General features: G+C 37.3%; 1 protein-coding gene across 6 annotated transcripts in view; it reads left to right on the top strand.

The window, feature by feature from the left end:
- AAK1 (AP2 associated kinase 1) overlaps nt 1-24068 on the top strand; it is a 177269-nt gene that overhangs the window by 144967 nt on the left and 8234 nt on the right. The window contains exons 16-19 of one of the 6 annotated variants that reach the window (XM_054701689.1): nt 11435-11536; nt 12485-12586; nt 13721-13831; nt 15383-15493. The exons of 2 other annotated variants lie outside the window; for them this stretch is intronic. In XM_054701689.1, the coding sequence (XP_054557664.1) occupies nt 11435-11536; nt 12485-12586; nt 13721-13831; nt 15383-15493 (426 nt within the window). Of the gene's footprint in view, nt 1-2127; nt 4980-11434; nt 11537-12484; nt 12587-13720; nt 13832-15382; nt 15494-24068 lie in introns of those variants that run through there. 3 more of the 6 variants (XM_054701690.1, XM_054701691.1, XM_054701694.1) reach the window with 3 other exon arrangements.

Raw genomic sequence — 24068 nt, 5'->3', positions numbered from 1 at the left:
AGTCCACTGAATAAGTGCTTTTTTGTACATTATCTCAGACAGTGGGATTGTGAGGTGAAGTGAGAGGTTAACCACAAGAGGTTAAGTCACAGCTGGAGAATGTCAGAGTAGAGATTTGTATCTGGGCAGCCTAGCTTAGAAGATGCAATCAGAACCACTCCACAGGAATCTTGTAAATCAGTAGCTCTAGACTTTTACATAAAACACTGCAAAGTGTCTTCATATTTTTCTCATTTTATCCAGCATTGTTTTATGAACATTGATATTTTTCCTTCCTTCTTGTTTATGATGTGAATTTTTTTTCTGTGACACCTTCATTCTACACAAATGAAAGGGGATTACATCTAAATCCCAGAAATTAATGTGTGTTCATTTGTATTCAGTGCAGGATAGCACTATTTTCTAATTTTAAACCTTCATACAATAAGCAGCAATGTTGGTAATGATTCAAGGAGGATGGGACAGCATTATTTTTAACATTTTTATTCTAAAAGCTGCAAAGTTGTTGATGAGCTGTGTCTATACATTGGAGGAGAATTGCGTAGATATTAAAAACTTGACATTGTGCTTGTTAATTTAAAATAGTTTCTCTTGACAACTTATACACATAAATATGTGAAAATTTGGAAAAATGATTGAAATCCCAAAGAAGCCACAAAAGAACTCATGACCCCATTCGAAGGGAAAAGCATCACTGACATTTTGCAGTATTTATGTCATAATTTTATTTCTGCCTGTATACATTGTTCAAAATGAATTATATATTCAATTTTATAATTTGTTCTTTAAATATATTTCATTGTGTCCCATTTACAAATATTGCAGAGCCTTTAGAGCAGTGATTTTACCCTTCTCGTCCTCTGGCTTACCTTTAAAGAAGCTTAGTTAAAAATCACTTTAATAACATTCTCCAAATGACAAAATTATAGAAATTGAGAACAGATTAGTAGTCTCCAAGGCATGGGGATAAGAGTAAGGAGTGGGTGGGACTGTGAGGGAGTATATGAGGGAGGTTTTGTTTGTTCTGTTTTTGCTGGAGCATTTGTGTATTATTGTTGTGGTGGTACTTATGCTGATCTACAAAGAACATCAAATTGCAGGGAACTATGCACATGCACAGAAATGAGTGCATGTGAAAATTGGTGCAAACATAATTAAGTTTTATTAACTTTACTAAACAACTGTCAGTGATATTTGTACGGCAGCTATAGATCTTAGTATTGGGGAAAGCTGGTTGAAGCGATCATGGTATTCCCTGCACTAGCAGCTTCCTATGATTCCTTAATTATTTCAAAATAAATTTTTTTAGCCCACTTTACAGCAGTCAAATTCTGAGTTTATTAATCTCAACTTTAAAATGCAATTTTAAGAATGGTAAATTAGATACCAAGAGCCTTGTGTTTTGATCCTGTCTCTGGTGGTGCCTTTTGGCTGGTCTCTTCTAATCTTTGTTTTCTTGTCCAGAAAATAATTGTGCTAGAAAATCCTAAGATCCCTTCAAACTGATAGAATATATAGATTTCTGTGAATCAATAATTAGTTTGTGAGGTATAGAATGACTACCTATAATATGTTAAATAAAGTCTAAGAGGTTAGGGCTTGTCTAACCTTGCAATAGGCAAGTCATTTGTTTCTCTTTTCCTATCTGTCTCCCTATTACTCTATTAGATATTTGATGATACCATGTGATTTAGTCCCTTAAGGACCTTAACAGGGTGATGGGTACTAGGAAGACTAAAATTTAAAAGAAACAATATTTACATTTCAAAATGTATGATATGAACAGTAATTCCTACAGGATTTCTCAAAGAGATCACTGTACGCTACAGTATCCAAGGAAGAAGTCGAATATCAGATGTATTATATCCTATTTTAATCAGTAATTGCATCTGAGAGGATGTTACAAGGACTTTGCTGTTACACTGGCTCATATCCAATCATCCCTCTTTTTTCCTGCCTCTAAGTTTAGACTTACTCTGTAATTTGAGCTGTTTAGTTAATAGATGGTAAATTCATTTAGATTTACATGGTGTTTTCTGCTTTTCTCTCTCTTTCTCAATTTTTTTTATTTTTGTGTGTGTGTGTGTGTGTGTCTTTGATCTTTCCTTCCCCTCCAACCACCTTCAGCTGAAAAAAGGAAGGGTGGGCAGACTGTGGATTCTAGCCTCCCACTTCTAAGCGTATCTGATCCTTTCATTCCTCTTCAAGTACCTGATGCACCAGGTAGGTAAATAGAACTGATCTGAGGTTAAGTAGCTTGGCTCCTATGTCCCAGACCTCTTAAGAGTTCTGTTTTAAAAGGATCTGAATTCCAAGGACTAATAATAGGTGCTGTTGGATGTTTTTACTATGTTTTAGTAAGATGGACAAAATTCTCTTGGAGGGCATCAGTCTAAGCACAGATAACAAAATCGGTTTACATTATACTGAATTGTATTCCACATTATGTCAGTGTTCAGTTTTTAATTCTTGACTGTGTTAATGTAATGTGAAGGCCTGTGTATTGGAAACAACATTAGTCCAATATGATTATAACAATTTGTGGGGGGGGACCTATAAGCATGTGATAGAAGAGTACAAAATGCTAATAGTGGTTCATACCATAGTTGTTAGATTAATGGTGACTTCCTTTCTAGTCCCTATTTTCCTATAGTATGCTTTACTTTATAAGATAAAAATACATAATAAAATGGAAATATAAGCCAGGAGACCTGGGTTCCCTTGCTGGCTCTTCCACTACCTGAAAACCTTTCTAGCTTCACTCTCCTCAGTGAATTAAATGGGACTGCATGAGTTTGAATATACCTTTAGGTCTACCATATCCTGATTTTTAAGTCAGCAGTCTAATGAAGTAAAACATGCTTAATGTGTTTTGATTGAACCAGTGTTTGAAACTGTATTTGGATGCTTTCCACTTAGAGTTCATCGATGCCAAAGATTTTTCTTCCTGCTCCCCTCCCTATCCTTCTGGGAGTAAGTGGGGAGCAAAACGTGAGGAAAGAAGCCACCATTTCTCTTCTCTATGAGTGTCTTAAAAAGAAACTACATCTAACTTCTTAGAAGCATCTGGTGGTCATTTAGCTGTCAAAATGGGGTAGACTCGGGAAAGATTATCAGAATACTCTTCCCTTTTTTCTCATCCTTATCCCTGCTCATTCTTGCTCTTGAATTCATAGGCTCTGTCTGATTTTTCCTCTCTCCCATATCACTGAGTGTGAAATGCATATCTCTTACCATGAATGTATAAGGCTCTAACTAATCTGGTCCTTGGCTGCCCCTTTAATCAGAACTCCTAACCTTCTTCCCTTTAATCTCTCCTCCAGGAGTGTTAAGTTAGTTTATACCTCAGGGCATTTGCACTTGCTAGTATTCTGCCTGGAAAGCTTTTTCCCCAACTCTGATTCTTCTTGTCATTCACCATTTGAGTCTCAAATGCTGTGTCCTCATAGAGGTCCAATGTGGTCTCATAGACACACTCGATCACATCCCTTGGCTTTTTTCTTCATAGCACTTACCATGACATTGTCTGGCTTTACATGTTCACTGTCTGTCTTTCCCCACCCGAATGTCAGTGTCCTGAGGAGGAACCTGCCAGTCTTAATTCACCACTGTATTGCCAGGGCTGAGAACACTGCCAGGCATAGTTGGTACTCAATGAATATTTACAGATTGGATGAATGAAGTAAAACCTGCAACTGAAAGGTATTGAGCAGCCCCATTATCCTCTATTTCTGCTTCCAACTTCCAAACACCAGTCTCCTGCCTCCATACCTTGCCATCTGTGCCTGTGCCAACCTGCAGCCATGCCGCCCACCCATTCTTTGAGGGTGTATAAATGAGGACACAACCCACGCTGTCTGGAAGCTGCCAAACCCTGTTATGAAAGTCATAGCTAGCTCAAAAGATATGTCTGCTTCATACCATCTTTTCATGGTGCCCTTCAGAATTTAGGCTAAATTCCTACTGTGACTTAGATTATTTTACTTATTTTAATATTCAGCCTATAGTACGTTCCACTATCTAGCTTCTTTATCCAAGGACCCTACATTCTTCCTAGTGTCTTTCAGATGCTTGAGTGAAAAAGGGCTGAGTTTAGTGTCTCTGGTACCTGGGAAAACTTCGAATTTGTCTCCTCCCCAAAGCAGTTTGTCATCCCCTCACAGTGGACACCTGTCAGGTATTTTGGTTGATTTGTTGGTTGGTTTTGTGTGCATGATCACCTTCCACACTCGGCTTTCCTGATGATAAGAATCATGGGATTTTAGTCTCCTCACAACTTTGACTTTTAATGACATAACATCTTATATTATGCTTTTAAAATGTTTTCACATATAATTTTTTTTACCTACAAATAATACTGACCAGTGGGTACCTCAAATAATATCATTTTATGTGTGGAAGTGAGGCCAGAGTGCTGTTGTCCTGATGTTGTTCCATAGCCGCAAGGTAGAGGGCCTTTTTCTGGGCTTTTAACCCCCAGCAGTGAATATTTCCTGTGTTTTTGGTACAGTTCCCAGATGAGTAAAGCCTTTGACTAGAGATCTACATATATGTTTTGAGGAAACAGAAAAAATGGATTTGAACTTGTAGGATCTGAGTTCTAAACACTTAGTAAGTAGGTGATTCTAATCAGATTCCTTAAAAACTATTTTACTCAAAATTAGCACTATAAAACCTTTCTCTTACCTCCCCCTTAATTTCAAAGTACTAACAGTCCTCTCCTTTAAAAACACCTTGGGGGGCCTCCCCTGTGACACAGGGGGTTAAGAAGCAACCTACAAGCCTATCCTCAGCCACTGCAGCATGAGTTTGATCCCTGGCAAGGGACGTGACCCACACGGTGCAGCAGACCTCTCCTGTCTTGCCCACTGCTCCCCTCAGCAGTGTATTTCAATCAGTCTGCCTGTTTTGTTCCCCACTCTGTCTCTGGTGAATCCTCTCACTGCCCCCACACCTTTGGCCTGTACCCCAGTTCTTGTATGCATAGATAAATAAATCTTTAAAAAAATAAATAAAAGCACCTTGATTTCCATCATCTAAATTTGCTAATTCTATTAATACATCCATTTTTCTACAGGAGTCCATTTTTCTTAGTCCTTTAATCAAGATTTCAGTGCTTCTCCAAGCTCATTTAAAAAAAAAAGATTTATTTTTATTTATTTATGTATAGAAGAACTGGGGTGTCGGCCCGAGGTGCAGGGGGGTGAGAGGATTCACCAGAAACAGAGTGGGGAGCAGAACAGGTGGATCCACTGAAATACACTGCTAAGGTATTAAGCAGCAGGTGAGACCTGTAAGCAGCAGGTCAGACAGGAGAGGTCTACTGTGCCATATGTGGGCCAGCTCCCTGGCCAGGAATTGAACTCAGGCCCTGGTGGTGATAGTGCTGAGACTTAATCCCTAGGCCACCAGGGAGGCCCTCTTCTCCAAGCTCTTAACATGACTTGTCTTTATTTGATAATCATAGAGACTTGCGAAACAACTAGTTATAGTAGTGGGAGTGTAAATATGAGAGACTACCACCAACAGAAAAATATGAGCAGATAACTCAAAAGAAGAAACATAAATTACCAGGGGAAAAGGATATATATATTTATCTATCTCTCTATATATACATATATATATATATATATATATATATACACACACATATATTTTAAGTTCATCATTTTGATGAATCCAAAAAGTGCTCATTATAAAATAAGATGCTGTAAATTGGAGGTAGAAGAACAGGTACCCATGTAGATACTGCGTAGGGGAATATCAGTATACTTGGGAGGGTGGCAGTTTGTAACAAAAACCCTACGGTTTTACTTTCTCTTAGACTTAGCGTGTGTTTTCCAAAAAAAAAAAAAAAAAATTATTCTAAGAAAACACAGATATTCTTAAATAGTTAATGAGCCATCAGAATTTATAGAAAAGATTGGAAGGGTATGAAAAACTCTTTTAACTGTTGATAGCTTGAGGAGTAAAATTATGGGTAGCTTTTACTTTTATCCTTTGGCATACCTGTGTTTTCCAAATTTTCTGCAATAAACATACTTTTTTAACCACCACCACCACCAAAAAAACCCAAAAACAAAACAAAACACTGAAGTTTGTTCTTTTCTAAAATGACAAGCAAGCATAGATATTCCCCTACCTCACCCTGCTGTCTTGGCTATGCATGTCTAGGCTGTTTGCACATTGGATGGCATGTTGAATCAGCTCTCTGTAATTCCCAAAACTTACCATGGGGCTAGTCTTCTTATGTCTTCCCCATGGTTCTGAGGTGCCCTCCAAGTGTCCTTCCTTGCAGTTTAAATCACAGGTAAACTGATATTATAGTTCAGATTTCCATTTCATTACTAAATAGTGCACCTTCTAGGCCACCAGTTCCTGCTGCCTATTTTTCCCTTCATATTGGGTGATTGGATCTTTAGGAAAGGTGGATTGGACCTTTACTTATATCTTCATTTTGTCAGTAAGGTAAGTTAGATCTAGAGAGAAAGTGTGATTTTGTTTAAGATGCGATATAAATGATGTCCAGGTCTCCTGTCTTTTAGTAAACTATTCAAGGAATTCTGCTTATTCTGGTCTCACACCAAGGTATTTGGGTAAAATCTGAAACTCCACCTGTTTTTGCTGCTGCAGTCTCGGGCATTTGTGACTTGCTAACCCCTTATCTAGTCCTCTTAGAAGATAATCTTTTTATGAACCAAGTGCTTTAATTTTAACACACATACACACAGATTAATTCTGATGAATATTCCCATTTAATCCTAATAGCACTTTAATGTAGTTCTTATCCTCTATTTATAGGTAAGAAAGCTGATGCTTAGAAAATTAGGTAACTTAACAAACTTAGTTTCATGCTCTTTGACTCTTTCATGTTGCTTATTTATTTGGGAGAATTTTACTGTCCCCAGCTAAAATCTCAAAATGTACATCACTATGAAAGAGCAAATAAATAATACCCTCCCCAAATCCAAATATTTCCCCCTCAAAAAAAAAAGCTTAAAAAGAAAAAAAAAAAGCATTAAGACTCTCAAGCCAGTTCTAAACATAATGGAAAAGACTAGGAACAGATACAAAGCAATACCATTTTCTTCTATACAAATGTGTCCACTGCTTTTCACAGGTACTGGATTCTAACATATAGGAGATGAAAAACTTTTGAAGAATGTGTCAGAAGATTAAATCACTGCAAATGCAACTTAGGAAATATCTCTTGTTTTTTTGGGTCACTTTGTATGATTAAGAGTGTCTTTATACATTTTAGTTATGACATGTCCCAGAAAATGGGACGTGATTTTGCTTTTGCAGATGGCATCCAGAGGAGCCATTTTGTGTGATTCAGTAGAATTTTAAGTCTTTGTTTAGTATCTATCAGCAAGTTGAGCTTGATTGAGGCTTTGAATCTTAACACTTCTAACACACTTTCTTAAATTAACTACCGTTTTTCTCTGCACTGCTTTGCCCTACCCCCTTATCAGGCTACATGACCTCAGAGTGTTTTATAAAACTATAAGAGGAGTAAAATTCAGATAGAATTCATAAAATGAACACTATCAAGGCTAGTGCTTGATGTACATAGGATTTCTCAAGGCTATGACATAGAGACTCCCAGTCTCCTATGACTGCCTATTCTTGAGTTCTTCTTTACAGTGACTAAAATCACCCGTAACTATAGATGTGTCCTTTTCTAAGAGTCTTCACATTTTAAAACAAGCAAAGCCTTAATTAAACCAGAGGACTGGAGCTCTACTGTGTCAAAGATCTAGGACCTAGTCCAGGTAATTCTGGGGCGTAATTACTATGATTCTTGGACAGGTTGCTTCACCTTCCTGGAGTTGGTTTCTTCATCTATATATGAGAAGGCTAATTGTATAAAATCTGAAACTCCTTCCAGTACCAACATGTCTTTGATATCTTGACCATTGTGCACGGAACTGTGTCAGTGTGAGGCTCTTCCTCCTTTGTTGATGGAGACCACAGACCCTGTAGGAAGCATGTGGAGAGAACTTTGATGTCAAATCCAGGCTCTTCCCCGTCCATTCTATATAACTTTAGGCAAGTCATATTCCACACAGTATCAGTATTCCTAAATGCAATGTTTTGTTTTTTTGTTGTTTTTTGTTTTTGTTTTCTTTGTGAATAATGAAGGAAAGTGTTTGACATTAAACTCTACAAATGTAAGTGATGGCCATTGTTAGAATGGCACCTAGGGGACAAGAACTCAGTAACTGAGAGCCTCCTCTCACTTTGAGAGGACTGGGAATGAAAGAAACCATTTTCGTACATGCTATCCACCTGGCTTGTGTGTGGTCCTGTTGTCTCACTCTAGTTTTTTTGTCTGCTATTACTCTGTTTTCTGTTTTTCCTTCCATACTTACAATATTTGAATATTCCTAAGCAGCAGTGACCATGCACATTATCTACGTGAACTGCCTTTTTCTTTGAGGTTTGGTCTTAAAATCAGCCTCCCTAAATTTGGCAACTTACTCAGTGCCCACTCAATTCCATCTCACCACACAATTTATGTATGTATCCTTGCATCTTCCTTTATTTATTTATTTTTTTTTTAACTTCTTGGACCTCATAGTTTTGTTTTGTTTTGTTTTTTAATTAATTTATTTATACAAGCACTGGGTACAGTCAGAAGTGCGGGAGAGTGAGAGGATTCACCAGAGCCAGAGCGGGGAACAGACCATGCAGACCGACGAAGTACACTGCTGAGGGGAGCAGGGGGGCAGCGGGCAGCAGGAGAGGTCTGCGTGCCATGTGGGACCCTCGCTGGCGGCCAGGGATCAAACTGGTGCTGCAGAGGCTGCGGGCAGCTTCGTAACCCAGAGCTTAACCGCTGCGCCACCAGGGGAGGCCCCCCATGCATCCTTTAAAAAAAAAACCTTTTCACGTGCTTTTTGCTAAAATGCTAATAAAACAATTAGATTTTTGTTGAAGTACCTTACTTTTTCCAGCTCATGCCCTATCTCCTCATTTTCCTGCTGAAGCCAAAAGGCAGAGATAAGAGGACTGAGAACTGGGGGCACTGAGATTTAATAAGACATCTTCCCTGCCTTCAGCCATGTGACGAGGGCTGTAAAACAAGTGACCACCTAGTGCTCCAGAAGATTCTTAATGTGGCAGGAAAAAAGGAGTAGATTTAGAGGAGCTGATAGTTAAGTAACCAATACAAAAAGACAGGGGAAGTTTCTCCATTTTTACAGTTGAGGAGGTAATGTCAGGAGTATAAAGAACAACCAGACACTAGAAAGGTCCGGTTTAATTTCTGGAAGAATGCTGGTCTAAGGTTTTGTGGTCAGAAATGCTATATGGAGGATAAACAAGTAATTTTGGGTTTTTAGTTTGTTCTTTTGCTTTTTAAGATTTCAAATATATTTGTACTAAAGGTAGGAAAAAAGCAAATAACTATGTATTTTAATTAAAAGATGATTTTGGGGGAGAATAAAACAAAAACTACTAATTAATGAAAAATTAGACTTTGGGGAAAACTATCTTATTTTTGTCAGCAAGCTGAAAATTGTCAAAGATGTTTCTAACATAATAAAATGTGAGATACAGAACAAGATTCATGCTGATGTGATTACACTTGTATACCTGGTTAGTACCCTGATTTTTCCCCCTGCTGTTGAGATACTTCTTTCTTCTTTCCATTCTCCATTATAAATCAGGTATAAACGAGAAATGTAACATATTGTCATTTAATTAAAAGATATCTGAATAAGATGTCATATATTAACAAGATGGTAAATGGTTTTCATCAATAAGAATGTCTTTTTCTGTAGTGTGTTAGTTGCACCAAAGCAAATTATCTTGTCAAGTCACTGAAAAACCATTTTGCTTCATCATTTTACTTATATGTAACATTAAATAGAGATGACCAGAAATTTGGTCCATATGCCTCAAAAAATATTATTAGTCATTGTTTTTTATCTTTTTAAAAAAAGATTTGTTTATGCATACAAGAACTGGGGTACAGGCCATTATCTTGATTCCTGATGGCCTATAAGAATATAGATTTATTAACATGTTATAGACAAATGCTTGAACTTTTTGCTTCTTTTTTGCAAAATTTTAATTTTAGCTTTATCTTAATGGCATTTCATTTCTGTAATAGAAAAAACATTGTTGCTAGGCTTTGAACTGGGCAAATTATAGAATTTATGTAACCTCAGTCTCCTTGAGAATAAAAGGAGATATGAGCTCTTAATTTTCCTTGTCCTATAAGAGCCTATGACTCATTATTTTGTTTCAAATTATATGCTGTCATTAATAGGTTAAAGGTAAATTGATAGTTGTTGACAGGTCAAGGCTAAAGGAATTGTTTGGGAAGGGATTTTAATGTATGCATGTTTTCATACATTTAAGTTATTGGGTGTAACAAATCTGGTGGCTTCTGATGTCCTTTTATTTCTGAGCCACAAGTCATCATAAATAATCCATCTTCAGGCTTAAGTGAATTGTGTGAGATTTCACCACAGATCAGTGAGTATCAGCATATCACAGACTCAGTTGGCAGACAATAAATGATTGTTAAAGTTAACTTAGGTGTGGTTTAATGGGGTCTCTTAGTGAGTTATAAACAGTTTTTAAATGTAAGTCAAAAGCACAGAGATTCAGAACTAAGCCCAGGAAAGAATATGAATACATAGACTTACATGAAAAAATTATGTCGATGGCAGCTTTATTTTCAATAGCTAAAATTAGAAACAACCAGATGTCTGTCAACTGGTGAATGAATCCACAAAATGTTCTTCATTCACATAATGGATCACTTCTCAGCATAACACAACAGTCTACTGATGAATGTGACAACATGGTAGAATCTCAAAAGCATTGTGTTAAATGAAGGAAACCAGACAGAAAAGACTACATAGTGTATGGTTCCATTTATAGAACATTGTCGAAAAGGTAAAGCTGTAGAGACAGAAAACAGATCATTGTTTCCAGCATCTGGGAGTGAGAAGAAGGCTTTGACTAGAGGGAGCATAAGGGTTCTTTTGGGAATATAAAAATTTCCTAAATCATTATTTTATTGGTGGTTAAATGAATGTGTACATTTGTCAAAACTCATCAAAGTTTGTACTTAAAACTGATGACAGTTATTCAGTGTAAACCTGAAATTTGAAAACAAACAAATTGTGTACTTAAAACTGGTAACAATTACTCAGTGTAAACCTGAAATTCGAAAACAAACTTAGGGTAGCATCTTGAATGTTTTACAAAGTAATCATTTCAATTGGAGAAATAATTATTTTTAAACTTGAAACTTTTAAAGCTTAATTTCAGTAAGATACTAAAATTCACTTTTGTGATGGATCCATACAAAACTTTAACCCTCTAAAATGTTTGCATAGAAAACAGTAAAAGATGACCTTGCTCAAAATCTCATTCTGTTTTTGCTTTCTCTCTACTTCTCTGCCCAACCTAGAAAAACTAATTGAGGGCCTCAAATCTCCTGACACTTCTCTTCTGCTCCCTGAACTCTTGCCCATGACAGATCCTTTTGGTAGCACTTCTGATCCTGTAATTGGTAAAGTCATCATCTCTGTTTCTTCGGTCATGCATGATACGTGTGTCTTTTTCAAGAATAACTGATTAGAGCTTCCTAGTGAATCGCCCTGGCGAGGATTAGAAATGCCTTGAACTCATGCCTCCTGGTGTTGGAGGTTTGTGCTCACCCAGAAGCCAAGGCTATTTAATCTCACTTGTTATCACCTCAAACAAAGTATTTTCCATCTAGAGGCATAATATTTTTGCCTTTCCTGAATTTGTAATGAATGAAGAGGAATGTGGAAATTTTCACATTTGATTACAAAAGCTTTATGAAGAAAGTTGGCTTAGAACTTTAATAGATTCTTCTTTAGAAGACCACTGTATGTACAAGTATTAATAACAGAAAATACTTGCCCAGTGGTGAAGCCCCACGAGCAGGGTCTAGGATAGGGCCTTGATCGGCTCACTCTGCTATTTTCCTATGCTCCACCTGCAAGGCAGTCAAGACCTACAAAATATCCAGGGAAACAGGACTCCAGCTCCGATGTCTTGCAGTGCAAAGTACCTCCCAACTGCATTGTGGGATGGTGTTTGAGATGGAGTAGTGGTCTTTGCAAAACCATTGAATGTTTACCCCCAAGTTTATCCCTTAGAAAACCAAAATTACCAGAAGATTCTAAAGTGGTTTTCAGCCTGTGTCTTCTGACATGGAAGAGATCTGTTGGGTGGCTCACATTCTGCATTTATCTATACAAACTGAGAATCACTGAGACTAGCCCCAGGTGGTTAACCTTGCATGTGAATGCTCAGTCAGTGAAGACCAGATACTTAAAGCAGCAGAAACAAAGTAACTGTACTTTCTTTCTCACTGACATTGACATTTTAGAAGCTTATAGAGAGGAAAGCCTTTACAGGATTGTTTAAGGGACTGTCTGACTCCCTTTCCCTCACACTTTGCTCTCCTTTCTTAATGCCTTTACAAAAGAAAAAGCTGATGTTGCTGTTGAGAGTCTCATACCAGGACTGGAGCCCCCGGTGCCCCAGCGCCTCCCTTCTCAGATGGAATCTGTGACCTCGAACCGAACAGGTCAGTCAGGTGTCTCTGTAGCTGCATGGACCTGTCAAGTGTGCTGAGCCCTCACAGCCCATCTCTCCACCTATAGCAGATGAACCTGGGCTTACTTTGCAGCCAGCTTTAGTTCCTCCTAGAATGGATGGTCTGTATTGTTACAGCCCCATCCTCTAGATTTTGAGTAATATATTTCTTCACCAACATACTTGTAATCACCAAAGTATGCAGAGTACTTTTTGGAGCCATGTTTTTTAATAGAGATTCCTGGGTTTTCTCTGATTATAGTACTTCTTTATTTAAGATTCTTTCCATTGGTGACAGATTCCTTCCATTTCCCTAAGTAAAGAGCTCTGCTGAGCCATAAGCATGCCCTTAAACTCCTTCAGGTTCCTGAGCAGTCTTTTCTAATAGTGTCATGTCATGTAGCTCAGGTTTTGTATGTTGACATTCAATTCCCCTCACAGTGTTTTTGCTATATGTAGGTGATTTGATGTTAAATTGTTGGCAGGTTGAAATCTTCCCTGGATTCAGTATTACTTTCACCCTATTTTCTAAGTTCACTCTTAGTAGAATTCTCTAAGTGTGGTTTTGATAACCTTCATTTTAATTAGGGCCATAATTTCCTTGATAAAACTATCTGAATTCCTAACTTGAAACAGAAACAATAAGAAGTCTAGGAAGTATGCAAACCCTTCTAGGTTAAAAAGAGAAACTAATATGGAAAATAGCTCTAGAAAGTACTGTTTAATTATGTCATGTTCTGCTAATAAGCCAGAGAAAACCCTTGCCAACTTGGACATCTCATCCTATAGTAACTTTTTTTCCATGAATGTTTAGGGAAAGTATAAATGACATTGACTAAGAACTGAGTTGTTGAAGGTATATTGGCATCCAGATCACAAACCAACAACCTCTGAGCAAAAATCCTTCCATATTTATATATTAATGTACAAAAAATTTGAAAAGATGTTTCTATAGATGGAAGTCCAGAATGCTTAATATGTTTCCTTTGGTTTTCCTTCTCCCACTTTGGCTTGTATGTGTAACACATAAATGCAGTAACTTAAAGGCTAACATCTACTCTCATGATATTGTTGTGTGTACCATTTAATGCCATCACTGACCTGGATGCTGTTAATCTGGACTCAGATTCTCTCACTGGGGAAGATTCCCTCATTGATTGCTCTCTGCTTTCTAACCCTACCACTGATCTTCTGGAAGAATTTGCCCCCATAGCGATCTCTGCTCCGGCCCATAAAGGTAAATGTTTTTCTCTTCTCAGACCCACATATATCCTCAGAGGAAAAGAATTGAACAATTCCCAAGAATTTCTCTCACCAAGAGTGTTTGCTAAGTGAAGATTTTTAACCACCTATTATGTGGGAAACTTGTTTGTACTCTTAGCCACTGTCTTGCAATCCCTATCTGTAAAAATTTTTAATAATGCTGAGACAACAGTCAGGTAGAGGTCTTGCTTTCTGGCAATCACCTGGACTACAGATATTCCTTGTTATCTATTAAAAGCAGAGCTAATTGCCTTTGCAGTCAGTTCAAGTAGATGTTGCAAGTTAACAATACACTAACCTATTATTAATACATAATACTTGCTGGCCTAAGAACTTAAATTGTTTATCAAGTCTGGTTTAAAGTTTTTGAATAATGATTTCTACAATAAAGAAATGGACATTATTCCTCAAAAGTCAATCTTCGAAGACTGAACTTACAAAAGTTTTGGATTTTAGTTAACCTTTAAGTTACGATTATTGAATTTACCATTTTCATTTCTTAGTCTTGAATTAATATTGGTTTGAAATTCTGCTGGTCAGAGTTAGCTTGAATTAAGTTCTATCAGTGAGTAGTTGGTGAAAGTGATAGGCACAATGCCTCACTTACTATATACAGGCAATCATTATTCTTAGCTTGGGTGGTAAATGTGGTTTTCTAGAAGAAGCAAACATGTGTGGGGGGGGGATAAAGCTTAGTCCTTAAAAGGAAATTCAAGAAGGAAGTCTCCCCAAGATCACTAAAAATAATTAGCCTCTGGTTTGCAATGATAATAGCTGAGTTTTTGTTTTTACCCCTGATAGCATTGAAATAATTACCTTTTTATAGAGTGTGTAGAGAGAAATTATCTGTTTAACCAATTACGTCTGGCAGAACCATGTCAGCAGCAATGTGTAATTACAGAGAATCTTCTTGTGCAAAATAAGTGCTCAGCTAGCATGTACTTGTAGAATAGCTTTAATTAGAATTAAGATTTCTAACAAACTTCTGCTTGAAATCTCAGTGCATATAATCTTGTGCTCCCGTAGTCCCTAAGACATCAGAGTTGTTCAGTCTTTTTTCCCCAATCACTGGATAGCAAGTCCTTTCAGAAGTGAGTTTTGTTTGTATTATATATAGTGAGTGCTTCTTAAAAAGCAACTAATTACTTCCCACTACCTCCCATCACTTTCTGAGGTTTTTTGACTATTATTAATCAGCCGGTTGTTTATTCAATGAGCAGATAAATGACTAAAGAAGAGATACCTCACAGTAATTACAATTAACGGTCTTATACAAAGAGTTCTTCCTATAACCCTTCTTCCTAATCATTTATGAAAATCTTAACATGCCAGCTCTAAAAGCATTGTTTTCTATCTCACTAAGTTTTCCAGTTTTGCTTTTATTTCAACTCAAGAAAATGAACATCGTCACCTTTAAAAACAATAGTAATTGTACAGTTAGGATCTTTGTGTCTCTTACAAATTCTCTCATTTGCTAATTTCTGCCTCTGTTATTTCTGCTTGTGTGCTTGCGTTCTGAATTAAGCTGCAGAAGATAGTAATCTCATCTCAGGTTTTGATGTCCCTGAGGGCTCGGACAAGGTGGCAGAAGATGAGTTTGACCCTATTCCTGTATTGATAACCAAAAACCCACAAGGTAAGAAAGAGAGGATGAAGAAAAGAGAAGGGCTTGGTCATATCTCTTCAAAATAGTTAATGTAACTAATCTACAAGGGGAGGGGAGGAAGCATTACATTTAATGAAAGAAATTGGGGGTAATGACAACCACTGTCAACTAAACCAGCAGATATAGATAGATAGAGCTAGATATACTGGTATAGGTGTCTTAAAACTTGCACATGGTATTTATTTAGAAAGAAAAAAAATATTTAATAGTTTGACTTCAAGCTGGTTTTTACAAAGTATCAAGTAAAAATAGTGATTTTCAGTCAATTGAACCTGAAGGCAAAGGTTTTTAAACAGCACTGAATATTTTTTAAATCATGATTAGAACAACCTGTAATAAATATTTTTCCCAAAGAGATTAATGTGTTTTGAGTACATTTGCATCTTTTGGACATTTGTGGAACATCCTTTTTTCTCTTTGATGGATTAAAAATCCCTTGAACTTGCCATAAAACACTGAATTTCCATAGGACCATCTATCTACTTATATTTTAGAACACATTTTTATGGTAATGGTCTTACTGATTTTTCCCCAAAGGAAAAAAAATGCTGGTTTTTTTCTAATCAAGGAGGTCACTCAGTGTTGTCAGGAAGCTAGTATACAGTTAGCAATTCTCAGATGAAACATATTCCTCTTTGCAAGCTGTCCTGCCTATTGTACAGTGTGCACACAGTGCCTAAACTTGTGGGAGGTGGTGGATGTAAATATTTAAAAATCAACATGTAAAGAGTTTGCAAATGTAAATTGTTGCTTCTCTAAGGGTTTGTTTTGTTTTGTTTTTTCTCCTTTGCTTGCTCTGCACATCTGAACCTTAACCCTCTGTGTTTTGTACTGAATTCCTATCTCTCCACTTCCAGGTGGGCACTCTAGAAACAGCAGTGGGAGCTCTGAGTCCAGTCTTCCCAACCTAGCCAGGTCTTTACTGCTGGTGGATCAGCTCATAGACCTGTAGCCGTGACCCAGTAGCAGATGCAGTTCTGTAACCTTCATACCGTAATATACATTTTCATTACGGAGTTATAAGAAAAAATGATTTTTAAAGAAAATCTGCAAATAAAGGGCCCTCTGGCCCTTACCTCCTACCCTTTGCCTTCTCCTCTAGAAATGATAAAGAAAGAAAATTACTTTGACCCTCCAGATATTCCTTGGCCAGTCCTTCCCTGTTAGTTTGCTGTGTTTTCTCATTATCATTCTTCAATAGCATTATCTTAAATCAAGCGCTAGATGCCATGAGCTTTAACCTCTGCTGGAATCAACTCCACCAAAAGCTTAACTGTAACTGAAACTAGTGAATTGACACCTTTGTCTCATTCTTGTTAGGAATGACCTCCCAAATCAATCCTCCCAACTCCTGTCTCCTTTGGCCAGATGCTGATGAATGTGTTTCTCTGTTTTTGCTTTTTATCCTGTTGCATTGTCATAAGGACTTGGCTTCTTCGGTTGGTCTTAACTCTAGGCAGTAGCCTGGAGATGTGTGTGTGGTTTAAGAGAGGATAAAACTTACTGATGGTATTTGTTTGAAAAGAGAAATGAGTCCAGCTCTAGCCAACCAACTTTGACCTTGTTTGATCATAGACTTAGCCAAGGGATTTTACACCCCATGCAACCTGCCCAGCATTCGTCCAGCATTCTGGCTTCCATTGAACCGTGATTTCTCAGATCTGGAGACATGACTGCAAGTACTTGAGATCCTTGGATAAAATGTGTACATTATATAAATCCCAAATATTGCCATTCCTTTTCATGTTAACTATCCCAGGCTGGGATCTCAGAATTAGACCAAAATAAGACAATGGTGGTAAAACGATACCTTTTATTAGAAGACTTTTCATTGGGGGGGTGGGGGAGGGTTGAAGGGGGAAGGGAAGGAATTGTAGCAGAAACAGATGTATTTTTCTTGTGATTTTTATTTTGAATCGAAAATTGTAAATTGTGTATAAATGAAGACGCTAAATAGTTCTGTTTCCACTTGGCATTTCAAGTCTGATATCAGGTGTCTGTACAGGGTTTTGATCTCTTTCCCTTGTATAACTACACAGCTATCCTACAGTGTAACATATGGAACCATTTTGAGTAGACTTACGTGTTGCTATAAGCTTTCAACAGGTCCTCTGTCTTTGTAGAATAAGCATGTTGTTTATTTTCAGATAATCGAAAATAAGTGTGCTGACAAGCTAGGCACAATTTGACTGTGGCCACTTACCTTTCTTCCTCTCTGATGTTTGAATTGAAGGCTGCAACAAATGAAATATGTTCAGTTGGTTTTCCTTTGCTTTCTAGATTAAGAAAACAGAACAAAACAAAGCATAGTCCCTCATTAACTTTAGAATATTGTTCATAAAATAAATAAAGGACCCTGCACTGATATGACAACATGCCTCATGGTCACCCTCTGTATATGTGCTTGCTTACTGAAGTGTAATATTTTCCTTACATGGAAAGCAATTTTATAAAATCACCCTTCTGAAGAGATGGGCACAGAGGAGCCCCATTGTGGTTCTCTTCCTTGAGTGCCATTTTCCATGGTCAGAGGGAAACTCTTAGTTGATTGGATTTGTACAAATAAAATTCCAAGTCCACGTGCTTGTTTTTCTATCTAGCACTTTTGTTTCTTCTTCCTCACATGTGCACTTTAAAAGGGCGGGGCGGTGGGGGGGGGGAATTTAACCTCAACAACAACCTGCAAAGCACTGCACTTTGAGGGTCAAACTTTGACCCCAGCGATGTAAGAGCAGCCTTTGAAGCACATCAGAGGAAAAGTCTGGATCTTTCAGTCTTCCTTCTGACTTTAATACTTCTCATGCCAGCTGAAACCAGTTGAGCTAAGTAAAGGCTTCTATTAGGATAATGGATCATTTTCGAAAGTGAGGGAGGTATAACCTTCCTGCTGAGGAAAAAAAAAAAAAGATACCCGTGAAGAGCTCTTCGTGATTGGATAGCAGTGGAATTGAAACTTGGTTTGCCCCTTTATGGACAGGAAACTTACTAAAGATCAGACTTGTATTCTTTTTCCTGGACATAGAATATATATAAACTGATGAAGGAAATATTTATTTTTAAATAAGAATAATGTTTTGTGACTATGTTTTCCAATTTGATTTTTTCATAATACATGTTAGAAATATAATGGAATACCTAGTTGCTCTATTTAATTAAAACCATGAAGAAGACAGTTCAGAAATTAGGTGTCTGTAAGTTGTTCCTTTCATAATTATCCACAGTTACATTAAGATATATTATCTAGTCATCTGGCTCAATGAAGTTTAATGGAGACTTAATGAAAATGAACAGACTAGAAGCTAGAGACTTGATGAAGGAAGCCTGAGAGAAATAATGACATAAAATTATCTTGAGCTTATTCTTTAAGGATAGGTCCTTAAAGGGGAACACTATTTTTCTGTTAAAGGTTACATGTGAGTGACTGGGTTAAAGGGTCTTCCTTTATCTATAGCATAGATAAAGGGTTTTCTTAAGATGAGCATAGTGTGTTGATAATTGATAGATTTATAAAACTGTAGATTGAGCTATAAGAGGGACCTTAAAGACTGTCCTCTAGTCCATCCACTTCATTTTACAGGTGTTCAGCCTGCAGCAGGGTAGTGGGAGAAGAGGCATGGGCAAGACAGGCCACCTGGGATCTCATCACTGAAGGTCACTAGTTAAGTCACTTCAGCAGGTCACTTCTTAGGTGACCTTAACAAGTGACCTTCACTTCTCAGATCTGCGGTTCCTTATTTATACAATACAGGTGTTTGGACTAGATGGTCTTTAAGATTATGGAATTCTAGGGTTCTAAGGATATATTATTATGCTTTGGAAGGACTATGAAGGATTTATATAATCCTGATGTTCTTTAGTTATTTTCTAATAGTTCTTACTATTACTGTAACAGTATTTACATTTTAGAGAATTATAGTGGGCTTTGACTAAACTGAGTTGCTTTTTCTTGGTTATTTGGATAGAAGTCTAAATCTTCACAGAATTTTAGACATAGATTTTCCTTTATTTTTAATATTACACACACATACACACATTTATTAACCATATCGGCAGACTTCAGATACAGAGGAATTCTTTTAAGATGTATATTCAATGATCTGCCATTTTAAATATGGGCAATTACTGTTTGCAGGTTTCTGATTTGCTTTTATTCTAAGTGTGCAAGAAAACTCTACCAGAAAACAACACAAATTGCTATACTCCCCCAACACACAGCATTCAAATAACTAGATCACCAAATTCAACTCCCCATGTTTTTCAAAACACAGAGGATGTAAGGTTTAAATGTACTCTTCTAAATATGATTATAAATAGTAATTTCTTTAGCAGACTTATCAGAATTTTGATATCTAATTGAATGCTGTTCCCTTCACAGGCATCTGGTTTTACTTAGGAAGCTAATACTTTTTCTAGTGATGCTTCATTATTTAAGTTATTTTCAGAACTCCTCTCCTTAGAACTAACATTAAGGAAGATGATAGAATATAAGGAAATCAATTGTATTATTACCCAATTAGTATTGCATCTGAAAGCGTATTCTCTTCCTTTACCTACTTTTTCCACCACTCTTGGTTCTGAGTAATATTTAACTGTTTCCAAAAAGCAAAATCACCCATTAAGATGAAGGTGGTTACTATTGAGGATAGCAAAAAGGATAATCCACAGAAAATTCCATGAGAGGGCCGTATAATGAAAATGATAATGGTCAGTTTTAATTTTCTTAATAGTCTAAATAAGGAAACGCCTGTGGTTTTCTGTGTCTTCAGTATGGTTTAAGACATTGAAAGATATGAGTTTTAAAATACCCCCCAAAAAGGTTGTCATATGTTCAGTGCCAATATTAGACTTGGCTCTTCCTGAAATAGAATTATAGGACTGGGATTGCTAAGTTAGAGGGGAACAGATCCAAGAAAAAATCTTTTTTTCCTCACAATGAAATATTAATTTTGTTTTAATACTTTTTTCCTACTCTGCTAGCAGATAACTGATCATTTTGATTCAAATCAACATAACTTCCCCTAAGTCAATAACTGCTCTGCCTTCAGCAGGGCTGTGGGAAGGAAGAGACCTTTGGGTTAACCTCAGTGCAAAGGTGTGGGGGACCTGAGTTCAGCTAAATGAATCTATAAAAACAAAAGATACTTTAGGCCAAAATAAAGTTACCATGATGAGGTTTGTCTATGATCTCTAGGAGTTTTTAACTTTCTTACTCTGTAAGATTATCATGATCCTGGAGCCATTAACTTGGAGTTAGGGGATAAAAATGACAGAATTGCCAAAAGTACTGAATCAAGCCGACAGGCAGAACAAACTATCACATGGATATTTAAAATGGTATCTTTACTGACAGTCCAGACTGCAGTTGCAAGGCTATCTACATTCTTTTCCTGAGACTATAGTTTTTCCAACACCAAGTTAGCCTTTTCCTTTCCCACACTAGTAATGTTCTGAAGTTGGATATGCTTCAGTTTCTTGAATGAGAATCCCAGATCCCCTCCATTCAGATCATCTGCAACCATATGTTATATTTTGTTTCTCCTGGGTTTCCTTTTACTAAGGTGAGCACCTGGAGGTTTTTTGAGTAATGCAGACCTATGCCAAGTTACCAAATTACAGGCAGTTGTTAGAATAAAAGTCACTTCCTTGCTTCCCACTTTGATGTCGTGTCCTCAGTTTACTCTTTTCCTGTGAATATTCTACTCTGCCCTGTTGTACACCCTGGTCATGTGGCTATATATTCAATACAGATCTGTATCCTGTACTCAATAAAAAGACAAACAGAGGTACAAAAAGCTATTTTATGCAATAAAAATGTGAAATTTGAACATTGCTACACAAGCGTTGTATAGAAAATAAGTCTGTAAACAAATTTCTAATGTAAACATATAGGGGGATAAAGACCATTATCTGCTCAAAACAGGAGCATGATGTTCAGAAAGGTAAATAACTCAATTTCCTGAAACCCACTTTTGCAAAAAGAATTTAAACACATTGCTGAGTGACAGTAAGTACCTGTGTACCAGGGGAGTGCAGATATCTATGAAAAAGACATGCTGAGGACATTTTAATGAGTCATGGTTACCTTCGCTTAGCCGTGCGATCAGAGAGAAAAAAACCCCACAAGCCTACATTTAATATGACTAGACACAAGGTTGTAAAATGGAGCTCAGATGTACAGCTACCATCCTCTAATTTAAACTTTAACATACCCAGGCCAATTTAATTAAACATTTATGTTGGCAACAGCAGTTTTAGGCCCAGGGAGAAATCTCTCTCATTTGATATCCCGTTGGCTTGAGCAGTATAGCATCACTAGCCAGTGTTGGCTCTCTTCAAACCTCTTATTCCCCAGTCATGGTTTTACAGAAACTGCATAACATCTGGTAGAACCAAACGCAAAATTTTATTCTCTAAGCCAGATGCTAATAGAAATTGTTAGTTCGATGTACATCTCTTGATTACCCGATTTGGCGCCAAGTGTGGTAATTTCAATTTGTGCTGCATTTCTGAAGTTCACATGAAGGATTTCTATTTGCTAACTGTATAAGGAGATTTCTCAGTACTCCAAGTCTTCATTTTCATTTTGGCAAAAATCGTGTCTTTGATACTCCCTATAATTGCTGTTTCAGTTTACAGAGTGGGGGGAAGCCAGATTCTGGTTGTGCATGATATATTGCATTAAGGAATGTCCACCCTGAAATTTAAACCTTTTTAGACCATACTCTGATGACATTATGTCCATCAGATAAAATTTCCAGGGTGAACCTATCCCAAATTATTTAGCACTTTTGGTTGCTTTGGAAATTAATAGGCAGTAAGGATAGTGGCCAAGTCACCAAATGTTTTTTGGGACTCCTACTCTCTGACACACATAAGCTGTTACTACAGAATTTGGAGCCTCAAAATAGACTTAAATAGAGTTATCCCTAGTGGACATGTTGAAAAGCGTGCTTAATCTTAAGCTGGCACACAGTCCTACATCAGAGCTAGAAGAAGTGTGTTTTGACTTCTTGCTTAATTTATTGTGCTAAACCAAAATAAAGTGATGTGACCCTGTTTAAGGGAATGAGAACAAAATGCCCTACCGTAGGTTTCCTGATAAGGAAGACCCTTGTGCAAGCTGTGAGACCAGGACCTGAGCTTAAGCGTTACCCCTCCCCCGCCTGGAATCAACTGGCTAGCTTGATGACCTCTGTGGTCACAAGCATCTGCTATGCATGCCGTTGGTTACCAGAGGAACTGGGCTAATGGCATAGGGTTAAATTAGTTTAAGCCCTTTTTTGGTCCTAGGCAAAATGCTTCAAACATGTTTTCCTGACAGTACAAGGCTATCTTCATGTGCAAAGACTGTTCACCCTGAAAACACACTTTCCCTACAAGAAACACTCATATTCCCAAAAAGACCTCTAACTGCCAACAAGATTTAATGTCTATCTTCTGTTTACAGTTATTTAGAATCTCTCCTTCTCTTGACTACTTTGTTTCTTGTGCTGCACCACCAAAATTCCCTGAGGGAAAGTGGATGTCTGCGCTTCCCCATCCACCGGCTTTTCTTTGGTGTCCAGAGTGCCAGTCTTGGAGAGTTGCAAAGGGTGGTTGCTCTCTGCCTCGGTCACACTGCATCTCCTCTAAAAAGAATGGAAAGGTTGAGAGACTTGGAGAATCCTTTAAATGTACTTTTCCAATCCTGCAAAGCAGAAAGAGAGATCTGAAATAGGTCTGGCCTTATTTTAAAGGACAGGAGACTAGTTTTCCCCTCAAACTTGGTGTTATAGAATTTTTGTGACTGTATTTGTGAATTTTAAAAAGTTGTTGGAATTTTAAATATGATTTTCCCATTACTCACTATGAAGCTCATAGACTATGCTCTGAGTTGGCAGGAACCCACTTTTTAACAAGTAATTTTAATGGGTTAAGCATGTTCTTCCATCCTTTCCGGCTCTGGATATGGGCACCCCTACGTGCTACTTTACAGTTCTCAAAATGTAATCTTAACACTGCACGCATCCAAAGTGTCCCTGATTCTATAGGTAACTGCTTTTCGGCAGCCTCTGCAAACAATTTGATTTGACTAAATTCAATTTAAATTTCTCAGAAAATACCAACTCCAGTCAAACTAGTGTTCATTTTCATTATTGATCTGTATGATGCCAGAGTTGACCCTTGGTTTGACTAAATTTGCCATTTGTTTCCTAAGAGATACCTTTATTCTCCCATGAAACCAGATAAAAACATCAACTTTTGGAATAGTTTTGGAAGATAGAAATTATGCCTTAGTTTTGGCAATTGAGAACTTTGTCCAACTAATACTGTGTGAGAAAATGATTTAGGGAGTTTGAGGGCCTTTTGTACCACTTTGTTTGACAAGTCATACTTTGGAAAACTTCTTTGCCCCTTTTCATTTGAATTTCCTCCTAGATTTCTGTCATCTGGGAATCACTGTGACACATCTAATATCAATATACCTGCTTGGAAGATAAGATATACTTTTCCTTATCTATTGCAAGGGAGAAAGTGTTTCATTTATCACCTCTCCGCTAGCTGA

Source organism: Talpa occidentalis, unplaced genomic scaffold (genome assembly GCF_014898055.3).
Source record: "Talpa occidentalis isolate TD23 unplaced genomic scaffold, MPIMG_talOcc4v2.1 talOcc4.5, whole genome shotgun sequence".
NCBI lineage: Eukaryota > Metazoa > Chordata > Mammalia > Eulipotyphla > Talpidae > Talpa > Talpa occidentalis.
The sequence above is the reverse complement of the archived record's forward strand: the minus strand, read 5'-3'. Positions and strand labels throughout refer to the sequence as shown.